The 16,148-nt window shown below is 36.1% G+C and overlaps 1 protein-coding gene across 1 annotated transcript; it reads right to left on the reverse strand.

Annotated features, from left to right (window-relative positions):
• Window positions 1-447: 447 nt before the first annotated feature.
• On the reverse strand, window positions 448-10,567 carry LOC108207279 (uncharacterized). Its single transcript, XM_017377738.1, has 13 exons — window positions 10,394-10,567; window positions 9,605-9,997; window positions 7,006-7,060; window positions 6,835-6,918; window positions 6,130-6,273; window positions 5,950-6,033; window positions 5,326-5,378; window positions 4,519-5,155; window positions 3,828-4,286; window positions 3,450-3,693; window positions 2,951-3,339; window positions 2,329-2,907; window positions 448-2,087 (listed from the first exon to the last, which is right to left on the reverse strand). Exons 1-13 carry the CDS (start codon window positions 10,565-10,567, stop codon window positions 448-450), a joined length of 4,935 nt encoding a protein of 1,644 aa, XP_017233227.1.
• Between the last annotated feature and the right edge of the window lie 5,581 nt (window positions 10,568-16,148).

Genomic DNA, 16,148 nt, shown 5'->3' on the forward strand with positions numbered 1-16,148 from the left:
ATTCTTTCTATTTGGTACATTTATAAGTACACGGTCAAGGCTATCAAAAGTACATGGATAAATTGTAGTCTAACATAAATTGAAGATATAAATTATATAAGATTTTGAGAGCTGTAAATATAAGTTTCAAATTCATGAAAATTAAAACTGTAAGCAAATACAGTGAAGGCATTTAATTATATTGCCTACTATTCAAAGTGAAGTTGTTTATTCACTTCTGAACACCATAATCTATTGGACAAAGCAAACTAATGGAACTGATAATTGCGATTATGCAAAGTGATATATTGAAACATGTTTCCATAAATATTATCAGTACATAACAGCACATGTAGTCCCCAAAAAATAGTGTGCAACTGAGGCACATAAGGCTCATCATGAATTCTATTCCAGACATAAACTAAAACATAATAAGCCAACTTCAAAAAAAAAATATTTCCAGAAATTCTAAGTTACTGGCAAGTTGTAGAAGACCTCGCGGTATACAATATTCTTGGTGACATCAGTGGACTGACCATTACTTGCATCAATAAAGAGTTTGAGCCCTCTGGGAGATGTTACCCTGCTTAATGCAACGTACAACTGGCCATGAGTAAAAACTGATTTAGGCAAAAACAAACCAACTCTTTGCAATGACTGACCCTGAGCTTTGTTAATAGTCATTGAATAGCAAATCTGTAATGGCATTTGTTTACGCAGCAACTTGAAAGGCAATTTTGATTCACTGGGACACAGTTCCATTCTAGGAATAAAATGTCTCGTACCAGCGAATGCACCACATATGACTTCACACTGGACACAATGCTTCAAGCACTTTGTGACCATCATTCGTGTGCCATTGCACAGTCCAAGAGTCTGGTTTAAATTACGCATAAGCATTACAGCAACACCAACCTTTAATTTTAGTTCATGAGGCGGGAGGCCATGAATATTAAAAGAGTGGAGATATTCAGGAGGAAAGGCAAAATCAAGATCAGTAGCTGTACCACAAAATTCTTCAGCTTTGTCAATGCTGTAATATGTGAACTCTTCACCTGGAATTGTGTCCATTATAGCAGAATTCAGATGGCCAACAGTTTGGTTAGTAGGTGTTAAAATTGCTCTCTCACTTAGGTATTGTGGATTTTGGTAATTCTCAGTAAATTGTGGATAAGTCCATTTTATCATGTTCTCAACTGAGTTCTGGAGTTCAGTGTCACAAAAATCAGAAAGAATTGAAATATCATCTTCTTCATAGTTGCTGAGATCACCATGAGGAGGGCCAACTTTACCATCACCAATCTTAAGTACCCATTCAGCAAAAACCCTCAGGATCTCTATTTCCTCTTCAGATTGACCCTGATTAAGCCGCATGTTCTGCTTAAGAATATAAATTTTTGCTGCATGCCATAGCCTCGATCTTGTAATACATGCTGAAACAATGTCAGCCCTGTCACCACAGGTTATAACCGGGAGAATTTGCCGAAAATCGCCTCCGAGCAAGACTGTTTTACCTCCAAAAGGCATTTGACCGCGTTCCTTGCTGACAGATTTCATAATATCTCTAAGTGAACAGTCTAGGCACTCAAAGGCGTACCTATGTTGCATGGGAGCTTCATCCCAAATGATAAGGGAGGTCTGCTTGATCAATTCAGCAATATAAGAATTGTGAGCAATGGAGCATGAGGAATCCTCGTCCAGGACAATGGGGATCTTGAAACGGGAATGAGCTGTGCGACCTCCTGGCATCAAGGTTGCAGCTATTCCAGAAGATGCTACAGGTGGAACAATCTTACCTAGTGATCTGAGTTTGTAAATTAGTGTCTTCCATACATAAGTTTTCCCGCATCCACCACTACCATACACAAAAAATAAACCCCCTTCGCCATTCTGAACCGAATTCATTACTGCATTATATACTTCCAGCTGCTCAGCATTGCAGTTTGGATATAGCTTATTGAACTCATCCTCCATGACTTTGACATCGTAACTGGTTTCATCATTTATTAAGTTATCAGTACCTGCTTGCAGATATGATGATGAAGGCTGAGGCATCTGACCATATTGCTTTAATGACTTGCCACTGGATCGGAGCAATTTGTCAACCTCTGCACATAAATTATGAGCGCTTAAAATTTTATATGTCATGTGAAGAACATACTCTTATTATGTTTTACCTCAGATCAAAATATGATAACCAGATAAGTGAGGATTGTAAAAAGGACTTTATATGTCATATGAAGAACATACTCTTAGAGTTTAAAACATAATGTAAAAGTACTTACTATGAAAATTTGAAAGCCAAATAAGTGAGGCTTGTAAAAATTAAATGTCTTTGGAAATACTCACCAGCAAGAACTTTAAACTGAAGCTGCTTCCCACTTAGAATAGTATCTGCAGGCTGGTTTTGTCTGGTCTGCTGCATGAGTATGTCGTGTGACATTTCCTTCCAGTGTTTATTCCACAATGCTCTAATATCAGACACCTGACAATTAACGATGATATGCACAAAAAGCTCTCTTATCTGACCAGGGAACCCACACTTCGAACACTCTGTCATCAACTCATCCCATTCATTGTCGTCGTCTAGGAAGCCATACTTCTGACATGCTTCTTTGAATGTCTTGCAAATCCAACCACCAACAGTTTTTAAATTGTCAAAAGATGTCGGACCACGCACCTTGGTAAGTAACAAACGTAAGTACCAAATTTCACCAGAAGTGTGGTGACAATGTAATAATCTTCCAATTTGGTTTCCTTTCTTGCGGACAGTCCATACACAATCTAATGCATTCCACACATAATAGCATGGAATTTCATCATAAGTGTACTTCCTGGCATTTCTGTCATCAATGTTCAGTTGGAAAAATGCTTCCAGTTGACTGCGTTTAAACTTCTCCCTGTTTACAACTTTTTGCAGCTCATCGCCTTCACGGAAAGTACAATTACGATTGCCAGGCAAGTGAAAGACGTAAGACTGAAATGGAACGATAATGGATATCAAATCCAAATATGCGATATGCAGCTTCAGCACCACATATATATCGGTCATCAAAATAAGCTTGAATTTCATCCTTAAGAAGATTTTCATCAACATCAACATTTGAATTTTTTTTGGAAATCTCCACCGTAGCACGGTCATGGCCTTTGAGGCAATATTTAAACAAATACTTTAGACTGCGAGCATGGCAACAGATCTCTACATTCATGTGGCACTGATATTTAACCAATAAATCACGGTTGTAAGGCACGACATATTGGTTGTCAAGCAACGACTTCCCTTTTTTAACTGTAATTCCAGTGTTTCGGCGCTTGTAAACAGGGAAGCCAGATTGGTCAAAGATTGTCTGGGAAGAGTACCTGCATTAAAAAGTATACAATGACATGATTCCATCAAAATAAGGCATATGAGAAATAAAATAGAATTGAAAAGTATACTTGCATTAGTGAAGTAAGAGGGAGAAACTAACTGCTTTGGAAAGTGTTTGGTACATTTCATATTCTTCATGCATGGAGACTTTGGATTCTCCAGTCCACAGGGACCGTGCATCATATGCCTTGCCACAGCATTGTAACCAATACGATCAGTTTCAGGATCCAGAATTTTAGCTGATACAAATGCATCAACATTGGCATTCAGTTTCTTCTTGGAATCTCCATCCAGCCAAATAAGTATATGCACATGTGGCAACCCGCGCTTTTGGAACTCAACAACTTACATTACTGCGAACATAATGACATAAAATTATGAGTGTAATGAGAACAACTGAAAAAATAATAACATAAACTTATGGCTGTAATCAGAACACAGTTTTAAAACAATAAAAAATCACATTTAAATTACTTACTTCCAATACATGTTCCAAAATATGACTTCATCTTAATGTCCTCCACAATCTGATCAAGTTTAAGTTTAAAGACACGGGCAATAATGTCAGGTGAATCAACTGTATTACAACCAGGCATGTTTTTCATCATCTGCACTATCTCATCCCATAGTGGATTCGTAGTCATCGTCAGAAATATGTCGGGATGACCAATATAACGACACACAGAAAGAGCATCTTGAAAGCTCTGCTGCATGTAGCGTTTAGAACCAAGAAAACTTGCAGGTAAAATAAAACCTTTACCCACATTAGTTGTAGATTCTTCACCACTGCGTAGGCTTTTCTTCATATTGCTGTAAAGATCACTGCGCAAGGTTGTTTGGTGTGTGCGATACCACCATAATCGTGCTTGTTCAATAGCCGAGAACGAATCTACAATATACTGTTGGAATAATCTGCCACCAAGCCTTGCAGTACTACCTATTAAAATGAAAAAAAACAAAATCAATATTAAACAATATATCCAGGCTGCAAGTTGAAAACAAAATCACAGATGAAGTGGTGATTTTGTCCAAATTAAGAAAATAATAAAATCAATATTAAACAATAAAATCATGCAAATAATATTTTATATGTTACAAACAGATAACAATAAATCCAGGCTGCAAGTTAACATTATACAAAGTAAGAATTCGCATTAAGGGGGCAATACCTTCGCTCGGACGGACTTGTATCTTGTATGAGTAAAACTCTTTCATGGTGACTCTTTTACGTTTCTTGCCTGCATTGTTTTTGGTCCGTTCATAAGGTATATCATCATGGTAACCATCTTCGCCATTAGGGAAAAGCAGTGGGTACTGTAGTGCCATCAGCTTAGGATGGATATCTAATATTCGCTCAAGACCATCTGCAAAACTCTCAATAATAATGTCTCTAAGACCACATGTATCCTCTAAATCACCTACCATGATCTCCCAGACTTCATTAGATGGGCCAATGAAATTTTCACGCCCGGTAACTGCACGACAAACCTTCATGACTATTTTATGATCTTGTACAGGATCATCTTTAAAACGATCACGCGCCATTCTGAAATAGGGAACCAGCTCATTCGTGGAATCAAGCATATTTAACAGACCGCAGACAATTTCTTCATCAACTGTATCACCATTATCCATGTTAACCCACCTCATTCGATTCTCAACCTCATGCTCAGTATCATAAATATATAACTGACAAAACTTTGGGTCACCACCGTTATTCGGAATAAGGGAACCAAAAACATGATGGTTTTGTCCATTTAACCTATAGATGTAAGGAGAACGACCATTATTGATGGAATGATCAACCTTCACCCCCATAGAAGTAAAGGCAAACATTGTGTTATACAAACGGATATTTTTTTTGAAATGGTTTGCTTTCACAGGATCGTTGTACAGCTGCATGAGGTAGGGTGGAGTAGGGGGTGATCGTTGTACAATATAATGAAAGGCACAAAAAAACACAATATAATTTAAACCTTACCACCATCGTATATCAGGTCATCATCCTGAACTATGTTTTCACGGTTCCCTTAAAAAGAAGAAACAACATCAGATTATATAAGAACAAATAAACAGAAAAAACAAATGAAAAATATGAAAGATTTTAAATATGAAGTACCTGTATTTGGAACAGAATCAGCAAGAGAATCTTATATTGGAGAAAAGGGATCGTCAAACAATTGGGTGGAAGATTCATCTAAAGTGGCTCTCTTAATTTTTCTGTATTTTCTCCTCGGTTGGACAGTGGTGATTTCTGTTTTACTCTTAGAAACACCAGATGTGGTGGTGAGGTTATTCACATTGAGTCCTGCTGATATTAAATGATTTAGGAACAAATTAGAAACATAAAGTGTTGAAGAAGTTGATCTATTAACCTCATTGATCTATTCACATTGAGGACATGTATAAATTATTACCTGTTCTGTTAAGGTTGATTCTTGAACTTCCTGTATTTCTAACACAAGACAAAGGAGTTGATCTTCCGGTATTCAAATTGAGTCTTGCTTATTGAACAATGATTTTTCAATAAATTAGGAACATAAAGTGTTAAGGAACTTGATCTATTAACCTCATTGTGCAGGACATATATAAATTATTACCTGCTTCCCTATGGTTGATTCTTGAACTTCCTGTATTTGTAACACAAGACAAAGGAGTTGATCTTCCAGTATTCACATTGAGTCCTGCTGATTGAACAATGATTTGTCAAGAAATTAGGAACATTAAGTGTTAAGGAACTTGATCTATTAAGCTCATTATATACTCCTATAATATATTACCTCCTCTGTTAAGGTTGATTCTTGAACTTCCCGTATTTGTAACACAAGACGAAGGAGTTGATTTTGAGACTCCTTTATCATGAGATGCATGATGCACATGTTGATAGGATGAAGCCCCATGTGAGCCTTTGTTACTTGATTCACCTAAGTAGAGTTAGTTGATTTATAAAATGGAATATCAGATCATTAATTGAAAGAATACCAGATAATCAACAAACCACTACCTGCAGTCTTGTTCCAACAATTATTATTAGATATATATGAAAGTGGAGTGCTATGGAATGAATCTTTAAGTGCAATGGTGTTTAACAAACCACCAACAGGTCTGGTAGGACTACACATATGGCTACTGGGACCTATTATGTGGAAATCAGGTATAAGCATATTTATTTTATCTTCATTTATTACTTATATGTGACTACAGTGGAGTGAAGAATCAATCTAGACATCTATGAAAAAAGTAAAATAGAATGTTACATGATGTGGTAGGTGGCATAATAGATTGCCTTGACAGTGGATTTCTTCCCCTGACATTATGATAGTCAGGTTGTGGTGTAATAACACTACCAACTCCTCTTCCAGGTGGGACTGCTTCACAAACATTCCAAGATCCAAAAATAAATGAAGTTGGTACCAACTATGAAATAAATGTCTTCATAAAAACAATATAAACAAATGACAACAATGATATATAGAAAGATTCACCATTTTCCTTGTTAATCTCATTCCTGTTTTCCCTGAGCTCTTTTCCAAACCCAGACCTCAATCTAGCAATCCTCGTACTCGAACCTAGGAGAAGATAAGATAAAATCATATTCAACATTCATTCATTAAATAACAAATAAAGAACTACATATAAAGAGGAGGGCACATCACCTATATCAGAAACAAATGATGTGAAATTATCAAGCTTCAAATGGTCGTAAGATAGCTGCATCATAAACAAAAAAAACATGAATTAATAACAGGATTTAGACCCAAAAACTGAACCACTGCTGAAAATCTAACCTCTTTCATTATTGAGAAAAAAAATCAGGAAGGATGTAGATAAAATGGAGAATATAATTAGAGGTGTAATGAAGATGAGGACATCAAATGAAACCATAAGTTGTTTGAATTTTGAAAATCAATACATAACAAACCTGCAATCTTGAACGGAAGAGGAATGAAATCAGATGGTACTGCAATTTCGGTACACAGCTTCAGCTTCAAAACTTACTATATGAGTGATTGACAGATGCAACATACCGAGAATGGGTGGGGGACAACACTGTTGTTGGTACCTTCAGTTTGTTATTTGGCAAAAGAAAGGAATGAGGAAATGTGGAAATCGAGAACACAGTTTTCTACTCAGTGGAGTCAACTAAAAAACCATGCTCCTTTTTTGTTTCTTGCACACATGGAAAGATGTGTATAGCTTTTTCTATATATAAAATTTATTTGGGATAGCAGGCATACATATTGGAGTGGCATATTTTGTAATTAGAATGCAAGTCTTGGGGTAGGGGGTGTAAAAAGGACATGTAAAAAGTTTGAGGATTTATAATTTAGGGGATTTGGACGTGGGGCCTTATAATTAGCATAATATTTATTATTAGTGTTCAGGATATCACAATGCGAAAAAATTGCCCCGAAAATATTCAATTGTTGATTTATCATCCTTATGTAACAGATAAAGTTGTCTTCACATTTAGACTTACAATTTCTCCCTATTTGTTTGTTAATTCTAACATACAAATTCTCTAGAGGTCCTAGACTAGTAAATAATACTATAATTTTCATGGATCATATAATACATTTTCCAGATCTCATGAGTAAAAATAGCAGATGTACATATCACTTTTATTTCTCTGATTTTTGCTTAGCTGCCAGATAAATTTTCACGATCTATTTTGAAAAGGATTCAAAATATTCCATGCGAAGAATAGTCAACAATTTCAATGAATCCTTCAGCGAATGAATACGTTCATGTCTATCACTTATTGAAGAATAAATGTACCATCATGATTCCTCATAGGAAAGATCTAGTTATTGCTTATGCTTTTCCCTCTGTCGGAGATAGTAGTGAGCCATTTCCACTACTTCCTCGGAATCATACCACATTCCACCTGAATACGAATACAACACGGTGATGAGGAGTATATATGTATTATTATTACTACTTCTCCTCCCATTTTATTTAGTAGTTTTCTCCCCCTTAGTTGTAAACAGTTAAAGAGAACTTAATACTTACTTTTTCTCCCCCTCAATAATTTCTCCCCCTTAGTTGAATCCTCTGAGGATATAGTTAAGGAAAGTAAATAGACGATACTTCCTCTCCCAAAATATAATCTTCCCATAGAGAACTAAACAACACTAAAGTGGAGTTCAAAGATAGGATTCAGAAGAAAAGCTTACTTTGGTTGGGTTGGTCCCTAAACTGATAAAGTAGGTTCCAAATGGAAAAGTAATGAGTAAGGTCTGTCAATCGTGTCTTTTGCATTACCAATTGATAAAGGTCCTTGTTTTTGTTAGGTCCCAATATCAATTGTCAGATCGCGGATAGGTTCCGACTAGGTCCCCATTAGGTACCGATAACATCTTCAATATGGATCCATCAGTAGTCAGTCAAACATTCCAATAACAACATCCATTTTGCTTATAAGTTTAAATTTGGTAATCATTGGGTGTCTCACTAAAATATTTTGCAGCTGTATCACTCGATACTCAAATTTCTCTCGATTTTTGGGTAAGGGTTGTCGCTAATGAGTTCTGTTATTGTATCCCTCCACACAAATACTGAGCTTCTAGAATGTTGAGTACCTGGCTGCCCTTATAGGGGTCACCGGTGATTTAATAGGAGTTCATAATTCCCAGTCTCTGCAGACTCATCTGATAAAACTAAATCATGGTCCACAAGTTGCCAACCACTAAATGGTTTATCCAATTAGGATCCAGAGTTGTTTGCTCTGGGAGGTTAGATAAAGGCTCAATTACAGCAAAGGCCTAAATCCTCCTCAATGTCTGTGAAAACAATTAATTCATAAAGAATCATCAACAATAAGTTCACACCGTGAAATGAAATGAACTGTAGTTATTTTCTTCAATTCTTCCAACAGATTGTGAGTGTCCTATACCAAATATTGTTTTGTGTACTTCACTAGTGTTACACTATTCTCAATTTCTATATATGTTTGCACTCAATCATGCTCACATATTTCTCATTCTAATACCTCACTGGTTCTACTCAGAATCTCACTAAGTGTTTAATTCCAGTGTTTGACGCACAATATTTCTCTCAGCACTCATAATATATTCTTATGTACCTGCATGAGAAAATCATCATAGCCCCTTCAAAAAAGATCACTAACGGTACAATTGATTTTCATAAATCCCCGATCCTCAACCAACTCATCAATAAAGTGAATCATATTCAGAGTTTTGTCGATCTCCTATAAATAGAAAATTCATTCTGATTGGATCTAGATCTGTTCACTTTCTCACCATAATTGTAACAATTTATTTTGAAGTTGTCCACTTTGTCATATATGTCATCTTTTTCTTCAACTTTTATAAAACTCTTCATATCAGAGTTTAAATTCCTTCTAGAGAACTTCTTGCCCTTCTTGAAGTTCTTATAGGCCATCTTTTTAAAACTGTTGGCCATCAAGGCTGCAAGTCGCATCATCTCACTATTAGTATGATCTTCATCATAATATGAGAGATTATTAGAGTTTGAGTCATTATTAGAGCTTGATGACTCACTGTCAAATTTTGTAAGTAGAGCATTTCTTTCGAAGTGATTCTTCTTCACAACAACTTCCTTCGGAGCTTTCTCCTCAGCCTTCAAGGTAATTAACATGGACTTTCCTCCATGTCTCTTTTTTTTCTATTCCATTTTAAGTTCATGTGTCTTACCATAGATTTCATCAAGACACATGTCTTCCAGACCATAGGTGTCTCTAATGGTGGTGGCATTCAAATCTCACTTCTCAGATAGAGCTAATAAAAATTTAGGTTGGAGTATTCAAGATCATGTACCTTGTTAACCAGTGACAGATCATTCAACAATTAAATAAATCTGTCATAAAGATATGTCAATGACTCATCAGTCTTAGAGTCAAAATGTTCATATTCCTGTATGAGTATGGTTTTATGTTCTTTTTTATTGCCATTTTCTTTGATATCCGACTTCCAAAACATTTCACATTTCTTTGGACATTTTGCATCCTATAACTTTGTTGGACATAATATTGTCAAGTGCACTATAAAGTAAATGCCTTACCTTGGCATCCTTGCTTATGAAATTGATGTCCTCATGAGTGTAGTCAATCTTTTCCTTAGGAATCATCTTTTGTTGCTTTTCTCCAACTGCAATAGAAAGCTTTGTTGGCTTGTGTGGACCATTATAGATCCTATCAAGATTTTCTAGATTTGTAGTTTTTAGAAACATAGCCATCTTCACCTTCCTTGTGGGTATTCAGATGCCCTGAGAATTGGAATCCTTATGGATTCAAATCTACTGATTGTTGGTGTTTGTGTTTTCTCTAACATGATTGTACAGCTTTTTGGATCTTAATTGTTGTATGTTAATAGATTGCCTCTGATACCAATTGTTAGGTCTCAAACCAATATAAAGTATCTTCTTTTTGGTAAACTATAAGATCTTCAGTATCTGAAAAACTCTGTTCTCCGTGTAAACTTTGATAGCAAATCCTAATTCTAAATGCTGATAAGAAAATCTGATATCATCAAATGCATATAACACATGTCAAGCCCAATGTCATTAAATATTAATTTGATTTACTAAAGAATTAATATTTGCAATACCTCTGCTAACATCATAATTTCATTAATTAATTCGGCTCCAATATTATTTACTTATTAGATTTTCCACATTAAAGATATCGCATGTCCATTAATTCAATTAATTTCTGATATTTAATTTAATTAAATTAGATATCCCACTCTGACTATATTGTCAATGTCGAATACATAATTTTTTTAGTTAATAATAAATTACATCATATATGAATCAAAACATGTGCATTGCATTCAAGTGTCAATCACTATATCATAAGAATCTAAGAAATAATAATATTATAGAATCTTAGTTCTTGTTACATATCAAAATAGAAAAAAAAAAATTCTACCATTTTGATTCCGTTAAATGCTCACAAAGTATACAAGTATTTTTTTAATAGTTAAGATAGACTATTTCCAAATAATAATTCAGTCGTTCCAGTGGTTTGTCTAACACCACTTATACTGTAAAACTTTATTATATTATATAAGAAATTAATAATCTAGTATTTTCTCATTTGATACTAAATTATTCACAATATATAACGGTAGACAACAAATGAATATTTAAATAATTTTGAATCAAAATGCTCAAAAATTGTAAAGCATAATGTAACGTAACTGTAATTACGATAACTCAACACAACGAAAGACAGGAAACAATACGTAAGTATAATACAGGAATCTACAGGTTGGAGATTCGATACGAACAGACAAAGACAATCAAGATAACTGAGACGAGCATCCGTCCACTGGAAGAAGTTCATTAATATGTTCAAGCCTCAGTGAAGAATAAAGTTCAATGTGTCTGCTATCAAGATTGCCTGAAGATCAAGTATCAAAGACCAGAAGATTCCAGTATATTTAATTTGATTATTTATAATCAAATTTATCGAAGCAACATCTAACCCGGAATGATTGATCCAGTATATTATCAAGCAAAGGATTCAACGAATTATTTCAGTTCGAGTCGTTCGTGAACCAGACCAGTGCACAGGACGTCAGGACGTACGAAAGTATTCAGTGGATTCGATCAACGAATTAATTGATCAAATCAATTAAGCTAATTCAGAAAGTGACTTCAAGGAATTGTATCTAAATGTATATATGTATATATATATATATTTATATATGTGGTATTAATTGATCATTACTTGAATAAGAAATTAATTCAAGTAATTATTAAGTCAATTAATAATATATATAAATATACATATGTATATGATACACAAGACTACAAGGAGAAAAGGGGCGCAAGTTTTCTACTTAGAAATATTTCTAAGTATCTATACTGTGAGGTGGTAGTACTCTGGAGGTCAAAGCGCAACCTTTGACTTAGTCAAGGTTTGCGCCTTTGACCCCCTAATGAAGAGAGGCGCAACTCTGGAATATTATCTAAGTACTCTACAGTTGGAGTCACCACAATATTGAGCGCAACCTTTGACTAAGTCAAAGGTTGCGACTCCCATCCTCTCTCAAAAATATTCTAAGTCACTTACTGGGACTCAGTGAAAGCTATAGTGAGCGCAACCTTTGACTCCAGTCAAAGTTTGCGCCTCACTCTCACCTTGGGGCAAAGCGCAACTTCCTTAGAGTTTTTCTAAGTACAAGCCACAGGAGAACAATGTATAAGCGCAAGATTTGACTTGGAGGCGCCATGTTTGACCCCAGGAAAGCACAACCTTGTGATACATGTATATATACATACTTATATGTATATGTATATGTAACTGGCGCCATCTTCATTATAGTATGGAGTTAGTTTTATTTTTATAAAACGAATCCGTCCAGGACGAACTCAAGTCGTCCAGGACGAACTCGTTAACCATGGTTAGATTTTGTAAAGCCTATAAATAGAGCTTGTAGTTTCATTTGAAACTAACTACACACTTTGTAAGTGCACACACTATACACGTTCTCGAGAGTTCAATTAGAAGATCGTATTTATCGAGAGTTTGTAATAGAGTGATTGTAGTCTCTGCAGCCGACACTTGTGTTGGAATTTGTAGCACCCGAGGATTATTTCTAATACAAGAATATTCCCCGACTTGCTGGAGTTATTTATTTACGATTGATTTAACATGGACTGAAACAAAGATTATCCGCATTTAAATTAAATCGAAGAAATTGGTACGACGTATTCAACCCCCCCCTTCTACGTCTGATTGGACCTAACAATTGGTATCAGAGCTTAGCTGATCGATATACAGATCTGAGATCCGTAACCAATCTGAAAAGCTAGCTGTCCGTACAATCGTAATTTTATCTGATAACAATGTCGACACACAAGTTAGGAATCAAAGTACCTCCATTTGACAAGGATGACTACAACAACTGGAAGATGAAGATGTTGCTGTACATCAGAGTTGCTAATCCCATGTTTATTGGGATTCTGGAAAATGGTCCATTTGTGCCTATGAAGATTATTCCTGAATCTGTTGAAAATGGTGTTCGTATTCCACAGAAGTCTGTTCCCAAAGAGAAAAGTGAATACACTGACACTGATAAGGAATATGTTGCACAAGATCATAATCTGCAACTCATAATTGTTGAATCAATGACCAAGACAATGACACATCTGATACTAAGTCTGAAAACTTCAAAGCAGATGTGGGACACTATTGAAGCATTGATGGAGGGATCTGAAGAAGTCAGGGAAAACAGATACGATATGCTAATTGCCAGATATGAAGCATTTCAGGCAATACCTGGAGAGAACATTTCTCAAATCTACGAGAGGTTCATGTTGTTACTGAATGAACTCACCCTGCATGGAAAGACTTATCCACAGAAAGAGATTAACAGAAAGTTCTCATTTGTGATGCCACCCCATCTAGTTGTAAAGACAGAGACCATCCGGGAAAGAAGCGACTTCAGGACTATGACTTTGGAAAAGCTGTTTGGAAAACTGAAGACGTTTGAGATGGAACTTGAACAGAGAAAGATCATATATGGTGGTGGATCAACAGAATCCAAGAGTATGGCCTTACAGAAGACCACTGCACTGATTGCTGATCAACCATACTTTGGTTATCAACAATTAGTTGAATATGGTATCAATGATCACACTGTTGCTCAGAGTGATTGTTCATCCATCAAAGCTGACTATCCTTCTACCATTACTGAGATTGTAGAAGCTGAAGTTGATGAAGTTTCTGAAGAACCGGAGGATGAGTTCTACACTCAAGAAGAGCTGGAGCAGCTGGAAGATAAGTCAATGGCTTATATGGCTGCAAGGTTCAAGCATATCAAGTTCAGGAAGAACCCCCGGTACAAGAAAACTTCAGGGAACAAGTTTCAGGGTAAAGGAGGATACTCAGGCTCAGGGTCAAAGACTACTGGCAGTTTCAAACCAAACATGTATGACAAGAGCAAGGTCAGATGCTACAACTGCAATGACTTAGGGCACTTTGCAACGGAGTGCAGGAAACCCAAAGCAGCTCCTGTCAGAAGCAACTCATATGATAAGAAGAATTCTTATGAGGATCTGAAGAAAGAGAATGAGAAGCTAAAAGCTAAGTTGGAAGCAATGGTGGCCAAGCACAAAGGAAAGGCTTACATTGCTGAGGGAAAAAGCTGGGATGACACAGATTCTGATGATGAACCTGTCCAGAGCAATTATGCATTTGCATTAATGGCTGACACTGTCGAGGAATCTCCATCTCAGGTATCTCCTGAAATTTCTGTTGATGACATGACTACTGCTGATTATAAAAAGACTATAAATGAACTAGGTCAAGAGATGTATAACTTGCACACTAGTTTATTAGCTTCAGAATCAGATAACAGTAGTCTTTCTCTAAAGATAGCTAAACTTGAAGAAAGAGTAGATGAATTAGCTTTAGAGAAACTCATAAACACTAACCTTAAAGATAGAATTGAATATCTAGAGAATAAGGAGAAGTGTAGTGCAGAAATTGAGGAGTCCCTTAGGTCTCAGATTGCTGACCTAGAAACTAAGCTTAGGGCCTATCAGAATTCTGCCTTTCTACAGAAAGAGATCTTGGATAGTCAAAGGGTTGATAAGAAGGTTGCTATTGGCCTTGACTATAGTTCTTTGGAAAGGGCTAAAAGAAAGAAAAGAAAAGAGAATGAAGGCATATTTGTTTCAGCAGGAACTGAGAATGCTCCTGAAGGAACAAATATACCTAAAATTCTGAAGAACACCAAGACCCCTATCTTTAGAATGGCACAAACAGAACCTCTGATAGAAGAAGACCTTGTCATCAAGGAAGAGTTGAAAAATGAGGAAGTTGTTAAGCCTCAAGTAAAACAGGAATCACAAGATGTACCTTCTAATTCCCATGTCAGAGATGACTCAGATAAAACTGGATTAGGAAGTACTAGTTCCAACAAAAAGAAGAACAACAGGAATGGCAAGTTAGATCCTAAGAACACCAACTCTAGGAATTCTAATGCTAGAAAGGTTTGTAATAATTGCAATTCTACTAATCATCTTACTCATGCATGTAAAGTGATTAAAGTAGATAATTCTGTTTCTAGCATGCCTAATACTGTTAACATGAATGCTGTTCATTTGCCATGTGGTAGAGTAGGTTGCATGCTATGTGCTATGAATATGATGTCTGCATGCTTTACCATGTTGAATGCATCTTTTTCTGCACCATCTACCATGAATATGAATATGCCTGCACCTTCTGTTGCCCCTGTGGCAAAGACTGCTAGTCCTTCTAAGAAGAAGGAAACTCCCAACTCCAAGTCTAAAAGCACTTCTGCTAAGACTAAAAAGGAGAAGAGTCCAGTCACCTCTGAACAAGCACATGTTAAACCAGTTTCTGTTGATAATCCTGTTTCTACTAAATCACCTGGACCCAAGAACGTCTGGGTACCAAAGAAAGTTTAATCCATTTGTGAATGCAGGGCACAGGAAGGAAAAGTAAAGTTGTGTGGGTTCTTGATAGTGGTTGTTCAAGACACATGACTGGAGAAAAGTCCCTGCTCACAGATGTGGTAATGAGAACCGGCCCAATTGTAATCTTTGGAGATGACAGCAAAGGTTTTACAACGGGATATGGTAAGCTGAAAGTTGGAAATGTCATCATTGAAGATATCTCTCTAGTTGAAGGACTCAAGCACAACTTACTAAGTATCAGTCAGTTCTGTGACAAAGGATACAACGTAATCTTTCAGAAGGAAGTTTGCTTAATCCAGAACCGGAAGAACAAGGATCTTACACTCCGTGGTGTAAGAAAATCAAGTTTGTTTATAGCCGACAT

The sequence above is a fragment of the Daucus carota genome, chromosome 2 (genome assembly GCF_001625215.2).
Source record: "Daucus carota subsp. sativus chromosome 2, DH1 v3.0, whole genome shotgun sequence".
Taxonomy (NCBI): Eukaryota; Viridiplantae; Streptophyta; class Magnoliopsida; order Apiales; family Apiaceae; genus Daucus; species Daucus carota.